The sequence below is a fragment of the Marmota flaviventris genome, chromosome 2, assembly GCF_047511675.1.
Source record: "Marmota flaviventris isolate mMarFla1 chromosome 2, mMarFla1.hap1, whole genome shotgun sequence".
NCBI lineage: Eukaryota > Metazoa > Chordata > Mammalia > Rodentia > Sciuridae > Marmota > Marmota flaviventris.
In genome coordinates, this window is record NC_092499.1 from 140519069 (window position 1) to 140541790 (window position 22722).

Here is a 22722-nt window from a genome sequence, read left to right on the forward strand (position 1 = left end):
CAATTCACAAAAATACCATCGAATGGGATGAGGGATACCCAGAGGGTGGATAGGCAGAAGGGCATTGTCCTTAAGTAAGAAGACCAAGCAAGGAAGGAAACAGGCTGTCACAGGGCGAGAAGAAGACGGAGAAACTTAACTACAAGATTTGCTGCTGTTAACCAGAGGTGGCTCTCACAAAGCTGCTGTGAATGGTCCCAACCCTCCAGTGAATCCTGCTTAATCATGCTAATATCACTGGGAATGCAGCAAATTCTATCGGCTGTTCTAACCCTGGGCTCCAACTCACCCTGCCTCCTCCCAACTCCCTTAAATGATGGCTGAGCAAATGCCTCTGAGACCATCTTCAGCTAATTTCCTTCAAGACATGCAAGCTGCTAACTCTGGGAAGCACAGATAGTATGGAATAGCAAATATGGCCAAAATTAGATTAAAATAACCTCCTGATAAACAAATTACTCACCGAAAATAAATATTGGACTAGCCTGACCAAGATAACTAAAAGAACAGCACCACCACATGGCAGGAATAGGAACTACATGTATTGCTGTCCACAGCTCAGCCTGGATTAGCCCACCCCACCTAATGGGTCACAAGTGGGAAGGGAAGCGGGCAATCCAGGATAGGCTGCATCTTTCTAGCTTAAACTTTTAAAAAAATCTCTCATACACTTATGCAAAAGACATAAATATTTGGCAGAGAGAACTGAACTTTGGGCCAAGGGAAAAAAAAATAAAAAAGTAATGTTCCAAGTTGAATGTGGCATGACATAATAGGAGTCTGTAATCCTTCCCGTTCCTGCTCCCTCCTCTCTCTCACCCCATCATTCATCAGCCTTGTCTCATGCTCAGCCTCACAGCAGACACTGGCCCTTCAGACAGCTATGCTGGTGTTTGGGCATCTATCTCTGGGTTCCATTCAAATGCTATATGGAGAGGTCGGTATAATGCTCTTTTCTATCCTAAAAGACAGATGATCCCTCCCAAAATAATCCTGCTAATGCTTAGAAAATATTTATTTAGCTTTCTTTCAATGTTTGGTCATATCTTCTTTGGGCTAAATAAACCTAGCCACATTTATCTCTTCTTCGTACAGCACAGGGCTCAGCTCCCGAGGATCTGGAGACAGGCAGGTAAGCTCTGCAGCCTTCTGGCGGTGTGAATTACTTAAGCTTTCCAAACTTCAGTCTCCCCCAGCTGCAAAATGGGGATTAAAATGCCTCCTTGATGGGCTAAATGTATATACAGTGCCTGACATACTAAGAACTCGATAAATGGCAGATATTTGTGTTGTCATTTCAAACCAACAGCGTGATGAATGTAGCTTGCTATGCTGCATTCATACAAAGTCGATCACAGCAGTCCACCCCAGTATGACAAATGCAAAAATCTATCAATATTATTTGATACAAATTTTTGGCTCATCACTGAAATTTATTGCATGCTTCTCCAGAAGTTACAGTGGGAAGAAGAGACATAAGGTCTATAATCACACCACAGTTTGATCTTTCTGGGGATGGCCTCTTCGCTAAGGCTCAGTGAAAGTAAATGTAGGAGGTTTAAGTCAGGAAACTGAAATCCTTCCTTAGTTAACATGAATGTATTAGTCGCTCCTCTGGGCACCGCCCAATGTAAGGGCTTGGAATACAGTAGGTATCTCAGCCTCTATGGAACTATAGCCAGTAAGAAAACTATGCATACATACATTTATGCAAAAACATGATCATTGATTATAATATGATTACTTCTTTGAAATACAAATGTCAGTTTCTGTGGAAAGATTTAACAGGAAACCAGCACTGGGCAGAGCTGGGCTTAGGTGGTACTCAGAGAAATCTCCTACCAGAGGTATTTGTGGTAAGACCTAAGAGCCTGTGTTGTCAAAGTCTCAGAACTCTGAGTGGGTCAATTCCTCTCTATGCTTCTCAGTTTCCTGGTATGAAAATGAGGATGGGCAGAAAAGGTCAATAGCTTCCAGGGTTCTCAGGAACCCTATGTTTCTGTGAATGTGTCTCAAAGGCCACTGAGAGGAACTGATAGAAACTAGACGTACATGGCTCCAAGCTCTCTACCCAGAAAATGCACTAGTTAATTCCATAATGTGGACATATTTCAAAATATCATGTTGTATGCCAAAGATGTGTTCATTTTTATTTACCAGTTAAACAATATATAAATAAAACAACAAAACATGTTTGAATACCACTACAGTAGGAAACCTCAAAATATTTTGCAGCTTTGATGGACTGGCTCCTGTCCCTCATCCAGAAACTAAAGAAGGAAATGTACCAAGTGGGCAGAATCTTGGGGGCACCATGCTTACCAAAACAGGTCAAAGCCTCTGAAGGTGGGTGGGCAGGTCTGAGGCTATATGGAAATGCAGAATATACACGCAGGTGCAAAGAAGGTGGCATTCATCCATTGGTGCTTGTATGTGATCACAAGGGCAAAAGAGTCATAGTGCCAGCCATTTTTAAACATATGGCCATTCTAAGGACTCAGAAGCATCCAAAATGCCTATAAAGACCTGACTTTGATGCATTTCAAAACTGGACCTTTCTTTGACATTTTGAAGTACAGCAACCATCTGACCATCACGTCCTCTAGTCTCTACACTGATGACTGCCAGAACACAGCGGATGACCATGAAGAAAATGAGTCTGTGTGCTTGTGATCAGAGCTCTCCATGCTCAGAGGGCCCTTGTTCCCTATACTCCACAGCAGCATCACTGCCCACTGTTCCTGAGAACCAGCCAGGAGCAGCATTAACGAAGAAGATCTGTGAGAAGTCTCATCTTCCTGCCAAACTTCCCATTAGTTGTCTTGCATCCTTCCCTCCTTCCTTTCTTCTCCACCTCCCTTGCTTTGCTAACTAGACTTCCTTTTTCCAAACCCCTCCCCATGCTCTAACTTCTGCAAACTTCCAGATTCCTCTAAATGCTAATTCTTTAGTTGGAGAGGGGTCTGAAGTAGACTCATCATTTCCTTATTAAGATTTAAGCTCTGAACCAGAAAGTGTTTTCTTGTTACAAGATAATGACCTTTAAATCTGGGCAGCAAGGTCAAAGCCAAGACATTATTTGAAGATTCATCCCTGGACTCTGTATAAATCAGGCATGATTCCATTGGCACATCTCATTCAAGTGCCACTTCCAGGGCTGCAATTTTTCAAAAAATGCATTTATGATTAATGCTTGTGGAAGGGAAGTTAGGAAACAAAAAGAAAGAGGGAGAGGTGGTGGGGGCCATAGGAAAAGGAAAAGAGTATTAGAGGGAAAGAGATCACAGCAGAGAGACAGGTAAGAAAAAGGTAGAAAGAATGAAGATAGCAAGAGAGACAGAAACAAAATTAACATGTTGCTTTAGTTTACTAAAGAAATTCCCCACCATAGAAGTAGCACTATTTCTTAATCAAGGCTTTGTTAATTTTTTTTAAATAAAGTACTAAGTGGTTTTGGGCAGAATAGAGCACAAAAGGGCAAAGCTCTCAATACAGGAAAATTTAATGTAAAATTTGTGCATGTGAGAGTGAAGAGGAACTGATCTGAAGAAAGGCACGGGATTTGGATTAGACCATTCTAATCCAAAACACAGATAACAAAATGGACTCTTGGATGAGCAATAACTTTTTAATTTGTAGAGCCCAGAATTTCCAAGACAATTGGAAAAGGGGCTTAGGACATCCAAGCTATTTTTGCCTACTAATGCCCAGAAAAAGAAAAGAGATGAGAGACATCTTTGGGTTCATTTCTCTCTTCTTACCATCCACATATCCTACACTGTTTTTTTTTTTTTTCATTACTTGATAGGAAAGAGAGCCAAAGCAAAATAGTAAGATCTTCCTAATGTAACCAGAGGGTTTTTTTCTTTTTATTTTTTTATGACCTTTAAAAAACAAAAAGCTTTCTTTTTGTTTTTCTGTGGACATAAGACTCCAAGTCCCCCATATTTCCCAGTTCTGCTTTTTCTATTAGGGGTAGGAAATTGACTCTAGCCAGACATGACTTGATAGGATCTTGGTGACCTCAGATTCCCAATCCTATCTTAGTGTTTACAATGCTGACTGCTCCCAGGTAGTAAATACTTTGTGCTAGCTTTATTTAGACTGGCGAATGTTCTATTTTTGTGAGTCAGTTACAGAGATCTACTACAATAGCTGACTTTTATACTAACTGACAAGGAAATATCAAGGTCAAAATAATCATCAGTTAAAAGAAGTGTCCCTTTAGGAACTAAAGGTTCACTTAAACATTCCCAGATATCAGTGCCAGATGGCGAGGTTTGGAATTTTAGACAGAAGCTGACTTCCTGCATTTAAGTTCAACTGACATGAACTCACTCTGGGATCCAAATGGAAAGACATTCCATGTCAGGTCTTAACTATACATGACATGTAGACAGGAAAATCCAACTGGAAAACCCACGAGACTTGTGCCCTGCAGCAAACCCGATCTACTGGAGTGGTACTATGTATGCCCAGATCCTCCATGCCACCCACTGTTTTGGATAGACCAATAGAACCAAGAGGGTAACTCCCCAATATGCTGTTATTGCTCCTCTGGAAATCCATGACAGAAAGCAATCCAAATGCAGCCTTCTTTCCTGCTGAGCTCAAATATAATCTCAGAATCCTTCTCCCCGTACACTGGAGTTGCCACTTGGAATAGAACCTATCTGCCCTCCTTGTCCTAAGACCCTCGAGATCCTCAATAGCCTGTTCTGCTCCCAAGTAATTTGTGAAGATTTGTAATGATTTTCTGCTTTTTGTGCTCTTATCTCTTGTGAATCTATATGAATTATTCCAATGCTGAGGAACTTAAGACTAATTAGGCAAGAAGGATATTTCGTGAAATATCAAGAAAATATCTGAGGAGGGGTCCTTTGACAATCTGACTAGACTTCAGCTCAAATGTACATGTGTATGCCCAAATATACTTCTCAAAAGGAAGCAATTCTGACCCCCAGCAGGGTTAGGAGATGGTTGGTAGTGTCTAAAGACAATTTTATTTGTTAGATCTGGAAGTGATACTGGCTCCTGGTAGGCAAAGGTCAGGGATGTGGCTAAATATCCTACAATGCACAGATCAGACCTAACAGCAAAGAATTATCCAGCCCAAAACGCCAATGGTGCCAAACTGAGAAACTCTGATATGAATTTAGGCTGGTTATTTAGTGGGAGAACAAATGTTAGCCAGACTCTGATCCAACTCTCTCATGTTATAAATAACCTAAGACCCAGACCAGGGTCTGTATGAACAGCTCAGCAGAATTAGCAAACGACTCTATGCATCATTGCAATTTGACACTAAAACTTGTTTTGTATGTGAAGGAAAGCAGGCTATCAGTTCCTGAACCATCCATTAGTGTAGCTAAATCAAAACTACAAATGTTAGGAACATTGGTTGTAGGCGTACATGGTTGGGTTCAGGTAGAACAGGGCAATATTGCCATGTTTATGTGTGTAAATATCATGAATTGTCTATTCATTTAAAATCGTAATCAGTGAATATTGGCTTTGAGCTCTTTATTGTGCTGGTACAAATAATACAATGATCAATAGAGATGACTCTTTCTCTCAGAAGTTTTTAGCTGCTGGAGAAACAGACAACCGCAACTTCAGTACAGCATAATCAATGCTGAGATGGGAGCAACTGTGTGAGTGCAAGGGAGAGGAATCAAGCCCAGTCCTGGTAATCAGGGAAGGCTTTTTCAAAGGAAGTGATATCTGGGTCTTGCTCTGGAGAAAGAGAAGTTGGAGGCTTTAAAGGCTCGCTAAGCATGACCCACATGTTGGAAAACTGGCTAAATCATCTCAGTCTGAGTCAATCCATATTTGCATTGGCTATTGTTTTCTCCTGAGCCAACACATCATGTTTCATATCAATATATCAAGTGGCATGTACTATTTTCATATTTTTACATACTGTAGGCACATTTTATTTCAGGACATCAAACTCTAAACTTAAGAGGTGAGGAAGGTGTCTGTAAAAGGTAAACTGGCTTCATTCATCTCTCACTCCTCCCTTCTCATGAGACATCAAGTCTTCCACTGCCAAGGCGTGCGGGGAGGGCTCAACAGAAAGATGCTTTCTCAGGTGTGGTACTCCTAGGCTGACCAACCTAGCCATACTCACTTTCTTTCTGTCCTGCTGTTAAACTCTCCCTCACCTTTCTGCATCAAATACCAGGCATTAACATTGAGAGTAACAGCAAACAGGTACACAATGTGAATCAAGTACATCCATAAGAATGGGATCCTATCTAGAATAAGAAATAGTCCATGCTTCATAATTATATCAGAATGGATTCTGTCATGTGTAACTAAAAAGAACCTGAAATATGCTCCTCCCAAAGAGAACCAATAAAAAAAAGTCAAACCTGAAATATGATCCTCCCAAAGATGAACAGTCTCCTCCTCAGATCTCACAGGTACCACTTTTCCATCCCCTCCTATCTCAAAAGCATCATGACCTCCCACTCTGCACACCTCCACCTATTCTGCCTACCTCCACTCTTCCTGAAGGTCATAAAGCTGTGGATATACTCAAGGATCATATCAAGTTCCAATAAACTAAATCAATTCAAGCTTCAATTTTTTTTTTCTTCAGTCTGTAAATGGAAGTATTATGGTTTGGATCCGAAAGTGTCCCCCAAAGAGCTCATGTGTTAGGCAATGTAGCAATGTTCAGAGGTGAAAAGATTGAATTATGAGAGCTGTAATAACCTCATCATCCATTTGATGGGTTAACAATTTCAATGGGCTACTGGTAACCACTACAGGTAACCACCTGTAGGCTGGTGGCTGTGACTGAAGGCAGTTGGTCTCTAGGGCTGTGCCCTTGAGGATTATATCCTGTCCCTGTTTCCCCTTACCTGCCCCTGTCTCCCTCCTAGCTGCCCTGAGCTTAGCAGTTTTTCTCTGGGAGGCACTTCCACCATGATGTTCCTCATCTTAAGCCCAGAGCAACGGAGTTAACCAACCCTGGACTGAACCTCTGAAATTGTGAACCCCAAATAAACTTTTCCCTCTCTAAGTTGTTCTGTCAGACATTTTAGTCACAGTGATGCAAACCAGACTAACATAGGAAGCATCATGTGATTTGGTTCCTTCTCTGGTGTTTAGAGTTGATAGAGCTGTATGGTTGAGAGAGAGAGGGTGTTTTCACTTCTATTTATTTATTGATAAGTTTTATTAAAGTTCACCTTTTACCCACAGGCCTCAGGCTCCCTACAGGAAAAAAAAATCACAATTGATGCAGCTGGTTTCCAAGATGCCAAATTAAAACAGATGAAGAAATGAGGTGGGGGAAAATCAAAACACTGAGCTAAGTAAGACTTCTTCACTCCCAAGTGCATCACGCCTTCTATTACACTTCACACATGAAATTGATTCCCAGTGTAATTATCCCAGGGACCTAGGCATAAAAAAAAATCTTCACAATTATTCAGACCCCCAGAGCTCTCCTTTTGCAATCATTCAAGTAATTGAGAAAAGAGCCAACTTCTTAATATAAATCTGTTATCAACTTCGACATTGTCCAAGCAATTCCCACCATCCTACCTGCCCCAAAACAGAGTCACAAGCTGAGTTGAGAACCAAACAAAAGAATCTGCTACACACCTAGCCCTCACCTCTTCTTCCATTGAACAATCCCACAGGAAGCTGGAAACTATTCCAACAATCTTTAAGGGTTGCAAACCCTCTAGGAGGATCTGGGGAGTTCCCAGGGCCACAAAAGACAACATACCTGATTTAGGATCAATTGTCTTGGTACATTATGGGTGGACATGTCCACATGGAGAGGTATTTGCTTTCTCTGAAGTCATGAACCTGGAATAGCCTATCTCATGCCAAAGACATGGCTCTATTCCTTTACAGGGTCAGAAAGGAGCCATTGGGACAAAAGAGTTCTTTCACTAACATCAGAAGGGAGAGAAATAACCACTCTTCAAAAAAGATGCTTACTGGATTTCAGCAGTACTGCCAAAACTTCAGTGGCTGCCCTGGAGGAAAGAAAAGTGAAAAGTCAATGTTCAGTGGTCTTTTTCTGTCAGCCCATGGATCCCATAGCCACCGTGTTCATTGCTGCCACCTAACAGGCCCATTATTAACCAGGGAGCAGGTGTTCTATTGATCACACCATTGACCATTAAAGAGGCATAAATGCAGAAATTGCACAGAGTGAAGTGTCCATCTTGCAAATGGGTCTCAGAGGTCCCTTCCTCTGCTGAAAATCTCTTCCTCTTTCCCCCTTGTCTGCCACCTTCCTCTAACTTCCCTGCACAGCATGCCTTTCTTTTTGGGGGCGTGGGAGGTTGTTTTTGATGCTCATACCAGCCAGAGTTCCTGTCAGTTTCCTGATTTGTACCTGGAAACATGTGGGGACTCTGGGAGAGGGAAGGCTAGGAGGCTTAGCGAATGCAGCAGTGCAGTGCACACTTCTCAAAACGCTCATGTCCCTGGGGACACACTAGAAAACATCTACACATTGGAAGGAGAGGCTGTTTCCTTAAGATGAAAAATGGTTATTATGGGAGATTTTCTTCCAAATGCATTGCTTCCTTCCATGGAGGAATTTCACAGTCTTTGTAGTGAAAAGAGACAAATGGGAGCAAAAATGCCTTTTGGTCCACACCTTGGTGATCCTTCAATTAGCTCCCTAAGTCTGGGAAGGATACACAAAGACCTACTCCTATAGTTTGAAATTGTCCCTCAAAAGTTCAAGCATTGGAAACCTGATTCTCAAATTCATAGGTTAATGGTATTTTGAAGTGGTTCTTTGGGAGGTAATTCAGATTAGATTAGGTGATGAGGGGTGGGGCCACTATGATGGTATTAGTGTCCTTACAAGAAAAGGAAGAAAGATCTTGGTAGCACACCTGCACTGGCTCAGCCTGTGATACCCTCCACCATGTTATGATGCAGTGAGAAGGCCTTTACCTGATGCTGGGGAGAAGTGGGAGCCATGCTCTTAGACTTCCTAGCCCACAGAATCATGAGCCAAATAAAGTTCTATGCTTTATAACTTATTCAGTCTCAGTTATTTTGCTGTAACAACAGAAAACAGACTTAAAACACCTACCCAAAGGGCAGAGGAAAACTTCACTTGCTTTGAGGGCAATATAGTGTAGTTCTAGGAGGCAGAATTCTGTTTGCTTTAATTTATATATTCTGTATGGCCCTGGCAACTTATCCTCAAAGACTATTAGGTAATGCTCTATTCCCACCATCTCCAAGTATCGGGAAAAGAAGCCAAGGGAACCACATTGACCTTCCAAGTTTACACAGACATGTAAGCAGAGCTGGAACCCCACATCCAGGAATCCCATACCCACCTCTGCTTCCTCCCCTCCTGCTATTCTCCAGAATCTCTCCATGGCCCTGTTCTCATCTCTGCCTAGCTGAAGAAAGACAGTTCTCTTTGCAATATGTTGAAAATAGAATTGAAAAATAGAGTCAGCAGTAAAAAGAAAAATGAATAAATAAAATAAAAAATAGAAATGCAGTACATGAGATATCACTGCTTCCTATAACCTACAAAAGAGTCCTGTAACAACAAAGACCTCTAACACACAGGTCCCAGAGTAGACCCACAGCGGATGACACCTCAGCTGAGTGAGTCCAACACAGGGCAACTACCAAAAAAAAGGTAAAACTGGCTTCCATGGAGGGACTGCTCCATTCATTGTTCATAACCAAGTTTTCCTCTAATCAACATTCACTCCTGCAGCCCCATTCCTGCAACCCCATAGGGATCTAGCAATAATAGATTGCTCCATTGAGGGTACTGCTGGAAATCTAAGTGTAAAACACCCAGGTGCTGCAGTGCATGGGGCCTAGCTTGAGCTGGGGAAAAAAGAAAATCAGTATTTTGGGAAAAATAGATCAGCAAAATTAATTTCACCCAAACGGGTTGGCAGAGAAGAATGACAGTATGAAAACAGTAAAAGAATGAGGATGTTCCAAGCAAGACACCTAGCCCAAACTCCAATCACTGGCTGGATCTATAAGGTTAGACACTAGGCTCATGAGGGAGAGAGTGGAGGGGCAGGGTAGGCAGCAGGCAGACAGTTAGGAGGATGGGAGGTGATAAGGGTTCCAACCCAGAGAGAGGCAGGGAGGAGAAGGGATAGGTTCAAGGGATGTCCAGAGGCTCCATGCTCAAGGTGTGGGTCTCTGACCAACAGCCTCACTTTTTCTGAACCCAGGTAGAAATGAAAAATCTCAACCCCACTTCCTGATCTGCTGAATCAGAATCCTTACTGATTTGGTCAGCTCTTTCATTGCTGTAACCAAAAGACCTGACAAGAACAATTAGAGGAGGAAAAATTTCTTTGAGGCACACAGTTTCAGAGGTCTTAGTCCATAGACAGCTGACTTCATAGCTCTGGGCCCAACATGAGGCAGAACATCAAAGGGCATGGCAGAGTTAAGCAGCTCAGGACATGGCAACAGAAAGCAAGAGAGCTCCCCTCACCAGGGACAAACTATAAACCCCAAAGGCATGCAGCCAGTGACCCACCTCCTCCAGCCACACCCTACCTGCCTACAGTTACCACCTAGTTAATCCAGACCAGTGGATTAATGCCCTGGTTAGGTCAAGGCTCTCACATTCTGATTACTTCACTCCTAAACTTTCTTGTGCTGTCTCACACATGAGCTTTTGGGGACACCTCGTGTAAACCACAACACTCTAACAGATCAACCTATACATTTGTACATTGAAGATTGGGAACAATTGGTTTAGAGGATTGTGTAAATTCAGCTTGGTTACTCTTTCATTATTAAAGAGGATATTCAAGGTAACTCCCAGATTTTAACTCTCCAGAGAAAGTACCAAATAACATGCTAATATAACAATGACTTCATATGATATGGTCAGTATCACATTAGTCAAATAATTGAGGCCAATTCCTGAAAGGTTAGAGAGATTTGTTTCTTTGCAGCTCATAATTGGGGGATCCATGTTTAATGCAATAAAGGGTACATTTTAGAATAATGATGGAGAAAAGATTTGGGGTCAAAATCTAGTATTCTAAACAGTTCAGACTCAATTCTGTAGATAATAAGACATCATTTTTTTTTAAATCAAAGTGATGTGGTGTCAAAGATGGAAAAGTGAGAGGAAGGTTACTAGCAAAGAATTAACAAGATTTGATGAAAGGTCAGTAATGAAGGGCAAAGAAAGAGGAAGAGTCAGTGATGGTCTGAAACATTTAGACTTATATTAGTGAGAGAATAAGAAAACCACTAACAGACCAAGGAAGGAAGCTGTTTCATTTAGAGAAAGTTACTTTGGCTTGGGACATGCCAAATTCAATGATGATCACCAACCATATGAAAGCCACATGAAACTACAAAATGCTGTTGGACTCCTATAGAGTTTCAGAGGGTAACCAGATTTGGGAATAGATATTTGTGAATTCCTACAGTGGCAACAATAGTTGTAGCCAGGGGAGCAGGTGATGCCTATGAGAAAATTCAACCAAGAGCAGAAGAGAGGGCTGACCCAGGAAAGCATCAGCACCAGGGGGCAGCAAACCTGCAGTTCAGGAAAGAGGAGGAGCCTGGCAGAGTTCAAAATGACAGTCAATAGGCCTAGTGTTTTTCAAACTGCAAATTGTGACCCAATCATGAGTTGCACAATCAATTTCATAGGCATGCACTAGCTCCTGTAATAAAATGAAATAAGTTGGAATGGAATCGAATATATTAGAGTCATGTAGCAAAGGTTAGTGGTAATCTGGGAAACTTTAACATCAATACACATATATGCATATGTGTGCTTACTTGAGAATGTAATGTAAATGCTTTCCTTAAAAAAAAATCTTGTAAACACATTTTTTTTAGTATCCATATAAGATCTGAATAAGAAGTGTCTGAAATCAAGTAGTGAGCCAGCTGAAGACCCTGATCCCTGTGATCCCTGAGAGTGCCTGGGAATTGGCACCAGACCACCATGTGAATTTGTCCAAGTGGCTCTTTGATTTTGGTGAACTCAGTAGATAAGAGTCTACAGTGCTTGTCCCCTGTCTGAGCATTGTGTCTGCTGCTATCCTTCTCCTTCAGTTTAGCACCAAGAAAGAATAAAGCCATCAGAATTTAGGCAACTGCTTTATCAACAAATGGCCACATCTACAAGAGGCAAAATCAAGTTTAAATGAACAAGAAAATATTCAGTAACTTCCACCCCAAGAGACCAAGTCCACTGTATTGAGCAAATGAACTCAAGTCCCTAGTGCCTTTGGGGTGCTGCACTGTCTCTTGCTGGATGGACATCTGGCACTCCTAGTTCCTAAGGTCCACTGATTTTAGAGAGGAGTATAGGGAGGGCACTATATTCTTGAAGTTTAAGCCAATACCATCATCCCACATTGTTTGTGCTTCCTAGTAGGCTATAAAGCAGAAGTAGCAAAATGTTGTTCTCCATCCAATTTTCCTGGTTTCCATCGATGAATGGACCATTTGAGAAATGGCTACAGAACACCTTGCCCCAAAGAACTATTACAACAGTCAAAAGCAAAGTGGAACAGCCTCCATTCTACCCATTTTCACAACTTAGGATGGCCCAGTCAAGATTCTAGATGTCAGAGGACTTCTACCCTCCTCTTCAGAAAAATATAATTTTAGACCATTAGCAAATTTATAAATGTTCTCTTGTCAAGAATTTACAAAAAAAAAAAAAGTCAGAGAGTTACAACAATTGGATTTACTTCTTCAGTTTGGAACACATTTCAAAAGCCACTATAACAGAGTCTTTAATAATTATCATCATCATTTTGGGAGCCCCTATAAATGCCAAGCACTGTGCTATATCATATATACATCATTTCATATATATGTATATTTATCTATGCACATGTATATATATATGCACACACACAGACACACACACATACATATATATATATCAGATATATACCAACATTTTATCTTCATGGGAATGACAGAGAATGAAAGTTCTGTTTTACAAATGGCTGCAAAAAATCTTCACAAAGGAAAAATAATGCACCCAAAGACCAGTATGTTATCAAGAGGCATATTGTGACTCAAGCCCACTTCTGCCAAACTCTAATTCTCGTGCTCTTAATTTCTCTCTACTTTAAACATAAGGCTAGAAGACAATTAAAATATCTCTCAGGGCAATTTCTTTATTCTTCATATAAGGGTGGGTACAGTTCAAGGTTAGGTGGCTGACACAAGGTCATAGGATTGTGACATCACAGGGCCAGTGAAGCAAACTTGTCCCCCTTGAATCCACTGTCTAACTCTGAGTTTCACATGGCAGTTTGACCATAGCTTCTGGGGATTTGGGCATTTAGTGGTGGTCATGGAGATAAGGATGGAGGACCCTATTAGAACCAAGTTACACAAGTATTTGAATGTCAGGGCTGAGTTGCAGAATTAGGAAGAAGACAGTTTGAGTTTGAAGATTGGGGCAGTCTCTTTTCTGCTTCTGGATTCCAACTTTACTTGATATCTCCAAATCTGATAGTACCATTGTTTGGAAAGTAGACATACTAAGATTCAACTGGTTGAATGCAAAGAGTGAGATAGAGCCAAAATTAAATTATACTAAACGCCTACCATACTCCTTCAAATGCAACATCAACTCCAACAGCATCACAGAGTGAGGAAACAAGTGACCTGCAGAGTTGTTATCTGCGAGTCAGGAGATGTCCTTGGAGGGAAATGGGTTTCTGTCCCTGTATCCATTGAAGAAACAAAATGTCTAGACTGTCTTTTAAAAGTCAGATGTCCTATAACTCAGGACATTTGTTATCTACTGATTAATTATCTACTACTGTATAATAAGTTACCATAACTTAGCACTTAAAATGACACCCATTTATTATCTCACAGCTATGTGGGGCAGGATAGGTATGTATGGCTTGTGTAGGTCTTCTTCTCAAGGGTCTCACAAGGCCAGTCTTCATCAGGAGGCTCAACTTTCAGGATCTGCTTCTTGATTCAAACAGGCTCTCAGCCAAATGAATTTCCTCACAGCAGTAGGGCTGAGGACCCTGGCTTCTAGCCACCCATGAGTAAAAACCACTCTCAGACTGTAGAGGTGAACTGCAGTTCCTAGAAGCCACCTGCTATTTCTTGCTTATATGGGCTTCCCAACATGACTGCTTACTTCATCAACAGGGAATGTCTCTATGCAATATTTACATAAGACAAACATCACAGAACAGAACATACACACAAGGTGACATGCCCTCACCTCTGCTATTTTCTAGTGTTTAGAAAACTCAAAGGACAAGTCATAAACACAAGGAGGTATTGGACTGACTCTAGGTAGGCCACCTAGAGTCAGTCCAATACCCAAAACTTCTTGCGATCTTTAGCACATTCAGATAGCAGGATCCTAACATTCTTCTCACCAAAACATGACTCTCCCCAGAGTGGAACAACTATTTTCTCAGAGGCTGAGCATGTGTCCTTCAACCTTCCTTGCCCACTCTCCCTCTCTATCACTGCTCACACAAACACCCCCAATTAACTTCCAGAGAGTTCTTAGGTTGTCCATTCTGTGTGATTCCTGCTGTCACCCCCTTAGTCCAAGCATGTAGGGATCTGATATATCACTGAAAAATGTGGTTTCTAGAGTTATTGGTCCTTGGTTGAAATTTGCATTTTAATTTCCAGTATAATAAATGCATATTAGCTACAGAATCATTTTAGGTATATTATAAAATTCAGTTAAGCAATGAGAAATAGAATACATTAAAATCACCCAAATATCTCTCATCTAACTGTTGCTGTAGCCTCAGAACTAATCCGTCCATATCCACTCTAGGTCCCCTTCAAACTGTACTTCTGGCTGCAATAGCATGATTGTCTCAAGAGGAACATGACTAGGGCACCCTCACACTGTTATCTTGCTCTTGGATAAAAATTCAAGTGTGAAACATGGATCAAGATGTTCTAACAACTGGCGCCTGCTCTGCCACCCTCTCCGGGCTCATCTCATACCACTCTCTCTTCTTTCTGTACTTCTGCCCCTCTGGCCTTTTGCCAAGCCTCGGAACATGCTCCTTTAACTCATTCTTGGTCCTTGCTAACGCTATCACCTTGAATGCTCTGCATCTTCTCCTCCTCCTTTACCTATAGCTCATACCTCACCCTTTACATTCTATCTAGTATATGGTTTCCTCAGGAAAGATTTCCTTGATCCCTAGTCCTTTGTAAGTATATGTCTTTTCCCCCTTTCCTTATTACACAATTCAGTTCATAATTATTTACTCTTTTTGTGCGATTTTATGAATAATCCCCTTCCAGTCCCTAAGCTCTGGAGAACAGGAAACACTTTGTTTCTCATTATTCTATCCCCACCACTTAATAGTGTTTAGTACAGAACATCACCAAATATTTGCTGAACTTTTTTCCAAAGGCTAGAAGCTTGTCTAAGAGCTTTATGTATGTTATTCATTCATTTGAGAAATGTTTATTGAGCACCAACTATATGCCAGAACTAATCAACAGAAAAAAATATTCCTGCACTCAGAGTTTATATTCCTTCGTATTAAGATGAAAGAATAGTTAATAGACAGTAGTATTTTTGAAAAGTACATGAAATTAGCATTCTAAAATGTGATAAATGCTACAAAAGAAAGAAAAAAAAAATCAAACAGGGTAAAGAGATCAGCTGTGCAAGGATGAGTTGTAAGTTCTGAAGGGTTTGTTGGAGTAGGCTTCATTGAGAAGGAGTATCTGAAGAGGAGGGAGTTGTCATGCAAGTAACAGGAGAAAGTACATGTTGAGCTGAGAGGACAGACAGCGCAGACTGTGGAGATGACAAGCCTGACCTATCCAAGGTGTCAAGATCTGAACAGGATTACAGAAGCTGAGAGCACAGGAGTGGAAACTGAGGAGAGGAGCAACAGGTGTCATTCATGTAGAGTCTGGTAAGCACCATAAGCCTTCACTCTCAGCAAAAGATTCACTACATTTTTGAAGAAGATTTTTCTGGCTATAGTACTTAAAAAAAAAAAAAAGAATCTAGGAAGATAAGACTAGAAGCCAGATCCGGGTACGAAGTTATGTGGAGAAATGTAGCAGACTCAACATGGGGCATATACAAAAGGGTTATACACAGTGATCAACTAGAGTTTAGTCCAGGAATGAAGGGTTGGTTTAATGTCCAAAAATAAGCCAATGCAATAATCCTCCATAATAATTAAATACAAAAATATAATCATACCAACAGATACAGAAAAAGCATTTGATAAAATTCATCATGCTTTCATTAAAAAATCGTTTGACAAATTGGAATAAAATAAATCTTCCTTAACCTGACAAAAGGAGCTATTAAAAATTCACAGCTAACATAATACTTAATAAGAATGACCAAATGCTTTCCCCCTAAGATCAGGATCAAGATAAAGGTATCCATTCCACCACCTCTGTTCAACATTGGCAATTCTACCCAGCACACTTAAGAATAAATAAACAAAGAAATGACATGCAGATCAGAAAAGAAGTAAAACTCTGTATATATACCATGTTCTTAGATATAGAAAATCTTAACCCATTAAAAACTATTAGAACAAATTATTTGCAATATAGAAAAGACAAAAGATCAATATACAAAAATTCAATATAGTAGCAATAAATAGTTCAAAATGCACTTTTAAAACTCCCATTTTTCATAGCAGGAAAATAAATATGAAATTTTTGGTAATGATAGAGATTCAAACTTATACACTGAAAACTACAGAATATTATTGCGGGGAAAAAGTAAAGATTTAAATAAATAGAAATCACAGAAAGGTAATGTGTCACCTGACTACTGCAATAGCCCCATCATTGATGCTGAGAGCCATTGCCAAGTAGGAATGACGCATGGCAATTTCTTTGTCAGCCTACCCAATGTTGCTTAGAGGGAGGACTCTCCATTGTGGAAATGGGCTTGCCTTGGACCCAGGTCATTTGCAGTGACATTGCATGAATGTTTGAGAAAGGTGACCCTGCTCAAGGACCAGAGTGGATCTGGGTTTAGGGAGGATCCTGCTGGATTAGGGTGGGTCCAGGTTTAGGGTGTATCCTGCTGGGAATAGGGAGTATCCTGCTGCCTCAGGTGCCTGCCCACTCCTTGAGTTCCCGTTGAGTTCTCGCGGGATTCAGAGAGTATTTGGGGTGCAGAGCCCGGTGGAGGTGTGGATTTCCCCCAGAACCTGCGTGTAGAGTGCCGGTGACAGTTCGAGAATAAAGAGTTGCTGTTTGAATCTACAAGGTGTGTGGTGGCTCGGTTATTTTGTGCCCAGCCAGACTGCGGCAATTGATGCACCCATGTCCACACAATGCCCCTTTCAAACTCTTCTTCAGGGTACAACTAAAATGATCTTCTCAAAAACATGGATACATCTTGAACTTACAGCTAAAAGAATTTCATGACAGATTTCTGTGAGAAATAACACTAGCTTGGTCACTTCTCATGACAACAGTCATTTTGCTGATGAAGAGACTAACAAAGGTAAGTTAACCTGCCAGAAATAGCCACTTGAGACAGGAGCAAAGCTGGAGCTTGGTCTCATATCTCTTTGGCCCCCCACTGTCCAGTGCCATTCCGGCCAGTGAGCTTCCTTGGGGAGTTTTCAGGAATAAAGAAGGAGGTGGCTCTGGAATTAAACTCTACAGCCATGTTACAGTTGGCAGTGGGAGGCAGAGGTGTTACAACCAAAAGTGATAAAGAGGGATTAGCTAAATAAGTAACAGGTGGATAAAGCAGGAGGCCCTTTCCACGGATTGAACCTGTCACCAATGAGCAAAGACACCCAGGATACCATCTGCTACAGCTCCGGCCTCCTGCATGGCTTGAGAGGGACTAGCAGGATGGATAAAATTACATGCATGGGAGGGCACGTGTGCACATACCCACTCACACACACTCACATGGATGGGTGATCCAGGAAAAGGAATCACACGTGGTACTTGCTGAGCACCATTTTCAGGGAGGAGCAAACAGAAATGGAAACTGAGATGGCTCCAGGATAGTGAAAGGAAAGAAAAACCATGAACATATGGTACAAAGGTTGAACTGAATCCTGTGCCCAGCATGGAACTTGTCCATTTCTCTCTGGAAAGGAAAAGAAAAAGAAACACACACACACTCGACTCTATCCAGATGCTGTCAAAGACAGCTCATGAAAGCCATCATTAATCATGGGAAATTGTTGTAAGAGAAACTGAAATCCAGACCTCAGGCTGGTTTGGTTAATAACACTCAGCAGGGACAGAGACAGAGGATGGCTACTTCTTTAATTATACAAGCCTGCCATAAAGGCTGTGGAGACCCCACCCTGCCTGGCTTGGCATATGCAGCAACTGTGCAAGGGGGAAATGGTTTTGAATTGCTCCCAAATTCATAGGCAACACCATCAGAACAAGAACTTGGCCAAAAGGTTTTGAGAATCCCCAGCAGCAAGGAGGGAAAAACTAATGTTCAGGAAGAAAGCAACATATTGAAATTGCAATAAACTCTCACAAACAGAAGAGTCTTTCTACATAGGGGTATGACTCTCAAATTAGCACAAAACCAGGCATGGTGGCACACACCATGTATTCCCAGTGACTGAAGAGGCTGAGGCAAGAGGATCATATCAGCACTTGAGGTATATGTTACCTTTGAACTTCCTTAAATTATTCATAAACTACAATATGCAAGGATGAGTGACCATAATCCTATACTATAAAAAGTATATATAAATGCAAAATGAATAAAGTATATAATTAAGCATATACATGCAAAATAAAATTTACAGAGTGTTTGCTATGTGACTGTAGTAGAATAATTGCTACAACACCATCTAGTTGAATTCTTATAAGTTAAATATACATATGATGCCATCTACTCTTGAAATATTGGAAGCATAGAAGGAAAGATACCATATTCAATGTCAATGCATAACTCAAAGTAAGCACCCAATACACATTTTTCAACTTGATGAATAAATAAAAATGTATCTGGTTTAGCTCTATCTAAAGGGCAGAGCAAAGATGAACTTCACTGTTATTTGGCCTATTTGATTGAGACAACAGGGCCCCATATATGGTACCAAGCTTAGCACCTCCTAGCACTAGTACAACTAGCACTTCAAAGGGTTGTCATTCACACAAAGACCAATATCACGTGACTCATTCCATTTATGTGAGCTTCCTACAGTAGGCAAATGTGTAGACACAGAAAGTAAACTAGAGACTACCTAGGGCCAAGAGAGAGGTAACTGGGGTGTTGCTGCTTTAATGGTTACAGAGCTTTGTTTGGGGTAATAAGAAAGTTTTGGAAACAAATAGCAGTGATGGTTCTACAATAGTGTGGAGGTAATTAATGTCACTAAAATGCACACTTAAAGTGATTAAAATGGCCAGTAATGTGTTTTATATATTTTACCACAATAAATGATTAATAAAAGTTGTTGTTGGATCTGATGATGAGTCATCCCTCTTCAAAAAAAAAAAAAAATGCACAGTCTCTGTGAAAGAAGGATAAAGGTGTGGCAGATCTACAAAGTGCTCTTTCATTTGGCAGGACATGGAAAAACAACAAGAAAGTTCACCACTACACACTGGGACCAGTGATTCTCAAACCTGAGTGTGCATCAGAATCCCTGGAGGACTTTTAAAAAACAGAGTGGTGGGGGCTCCCTGTCCTCAGTTTCTGACTCAGGAGGTCTGGGGTGGGCCTGAGAAAATGTACTTCTAACAACTTCTTTGATGGTGCTGCTGATCTAAGACTCACACTTATGAAACACTGACCCAGGCTACAAGTGTTCTCTATATTTCTCCAAGGGACATTGTCAGTAAGAAATAAGAGAGGGACTCTGGAGCCATTTTTCTTCCAGGAAAGATGCTCAAGACCCTCAAGAATGCTTCCCCATAGTGCTCTGGTTGCTGGAACTCCAAGGAAAAATTTTATAAAGTTCTCTCTTTCTTAACTAAAATTAAGAAGAGATGCTTGAGTTTGGAGGTGGGTAGAGTTTGAAAAATGAGGTGTCCCCCAATAGCTCCTGTCAATGCAAAAAATATTCAAGATAAAATGATTGGATTGTAGGCATGGCTGTAGGAGGTGGGCCATGGGGGATGTGCTCTGGAAAGGCTGTTCTTTCTGTAGCCCCTTTCTCTCTCCCCACTCCCCCTCCTCTCTCCTTTCTTGTTGCCATGAGCTTTCTTCTGCTGTGCCCTTCCCCCATGATGTGCTGCCCCACTGTGGGCCCAAAGCAATGGAGTTGGCAGTCTCTGGACTGAGACTTCTAACACTGCAAGCTCCAAATAAACTTTTCCTCTTCTAAGTTGGTCTTGTCAGGTATTTTGGTCACAGAGAAACAAAGGAAAACTAAAAGAGGGGGACTCCTGTCTAGAGTCTGAGGTTCTGAACAGCAAGGGCAGTTATTCATTTCTATTCATCTCAAAGGGTCACTATGATTTGGTGCTCATTCCTCCATTGACAGGATTGGTGAGCATGATTGTGGGCATCCTTGCACTGTTTATCAATTTCAAAAATCAAGGTCTTCATTAAAACCAAGATGATAGGCCAGGTACAGTGGGACATGCCTGTAATCCCAGCAGCTCAGGAGGCTTAGGCAGGATGATTGAGAGTTCAAAGCCTGCCTCAGCAACTTAGCTAAACCCTAAGCAACTCGGTGAGACCCTGTTTCTAAATAAAATATTTTTAAAAGGGCTGGGGATGTAGCTCAGTGGTTAAGTGCCCCTGGGTTCAATTCCCGATACCTCAGATGATTAGACTCTCACCCTGCAGAAAACTCAATCAAAGTCGATCAAAGACCTGGGAATAATTTGACTAGAAACTGCAACTTCTAGAAGAAAATATAGGCCCAACACTTTAACATATTGCTACAGGAACAAACTCCCTTAACAAGACTCCTAAGGCACAAGAAATAAAACTAAAATCAATAAGTAGGACGCCATCAAATTTAAAAGCTTCTGCACAGTAAAGGAAACAATTAAGTGTATGAAGTGAAAGCCTACAGAATGGGAGAAGACCTTTACCGCCTGCACCTCAAATAGGGCATTAATATTCAGAATATAAAAACAACACAAAAAAAACTTAACACCAAAAAACCCCCAAATAATCCAATTAATAAGTGAGCAAAACAACTAAACAGATACTTCTCAAAACAAGAAGTACAAATGACCAACAAATATATGAAAAAAAATGTCCAATTTCTCTAGCAATTAGGGAAATACAAATCAAAACCACCTTGAAATTTCATCTCCCTCCAGTTAGAATGGCAATTTTCAAAAATAAATATAACTCATACATTGTTGGTGGGACTACAAATTAGTACAAACATGGTGGAAGGCAGTATGGAGAGTCCTCAAAAACTAGGAATGAAACCACCATATACCCAGCTATCTCACACCTTAGCACATATTCAAAAGATCTAAAATCAGCATACTACAGGGACACAGCAACATCAGTGTTTATAGCAGCACAATTCACAATAGCCAGGCTATGGAGTCAAACTAGGCAGCCCTCAACAAATGAATGGATAAAGAAAATGGGATATATATCCCACATTTTTATTTATATACATATATAAACTTATATCTGTATATATCCCATACACTAACACAAATAGCATATTACTCAGCCATAAATAAGAATGAAATTATGTCATTTGCTGGTGAATAGATGAAACTGAAGACCATAATGTCAAGTGAAATAAGCCAGACCCAGAAAGTTATGTGGAAACTATTCTAAAATAAGGGGAGAAAGAGAAAAGGAAAAAGGCAGGGGGCAGTGGATTTCATCAAAATAAAGGAAAAATCAGGGGAGAAGAAGAAGGGGACTTAGCGGGGGAAGAGGGACGGGATAAGGGAAAAACAGCAGAATGAATCTGACCTAACTTTCATTCATATATATGAATAGACTCCAGTCGACCTCACTATTATGTACATCCATGAGACTAATTATGATTTAAAATGTAAATAAATAGCAGAAAGATCAGCAGAGTAGAGGTACCAGAGCAGGGGGAAGGAGGAGGGGGAAGGTAAAAGGAAGTACTGAGGACTGAATTGAAGCAAATTATATGCCGAGCATTTATAATTATGTCAAAATAAATCCTAAAGTCATATATATATAACATAAATCAATTAAAATGAAGGAAAATTAAAAATAAAGGGAAAATTCAAAGATAGGGAAGACAAGAAAATGGTAATCCTCCTTGTTTTAAAGGATGGAATTTACTACTAATAAAGCCCATCAATGACTAATCCCTCAGAAAACTGCAGACACTGTGCTACTAAAATTCCACTCCACACACCATGGTTTTGCTCCACAAGTGGGAACAGCAAATCCTCCTGTTCTCTGGGAAGACTCCCCTTCCTTTGTCTTCTCCATCTAGCACACTCCTCCTCACCCACCTACCTACCTTACACCTAGCTCAAATTCCAGCCCCCACATGAGCTGAGTTCCAGGCTCTTTGAAGTTCTTCCTCTGAGTTCTCATCCCACTTTCTAATTTCCTTTATTATAACATTTTCCATCAACATGAAAAAATTTCATTTATACATCAAACTCCACATTAGGCTAGAAGCTCTTTGAGAACACATACAATCTCTACAGCTTGAACAGTTATCATGGCACCTGCTACAGAGTAATTTTTTAATTAAGTAAATAATTGAATAGGTTGCACCAGGGTCAGGCTAAACTTAAATATGCCTCAATATTAACCACATACTACCTCTGGAAACCACA

At 40.7% G+C, this 22722-nt stretch overlaps 1 protein-coding gene across 2 annotated transcripts in view; it reads right to left on the minus strand.

Annotated features, from left to right (window-relative positions):
• Positions 1-22722, minus strand: part of Agbl1 (AGBL carboxypeptidase 1) — a 705341-nt gene that overhangs the window by 626615 nt on the left and 56004 nt on the right. For both annotated transcript variants that reach the window (XM_071607355.1, XM_027922002.2), the window contains exon 4: positions 7966-8003. In XM_071607355.1, the coding sequence (XP_071463456.1) occupies positions 7966-8003 (38 nt within the window). The remainder of the gene's footprint in view (positions 1-7965; positions 8004-22722) is intronic.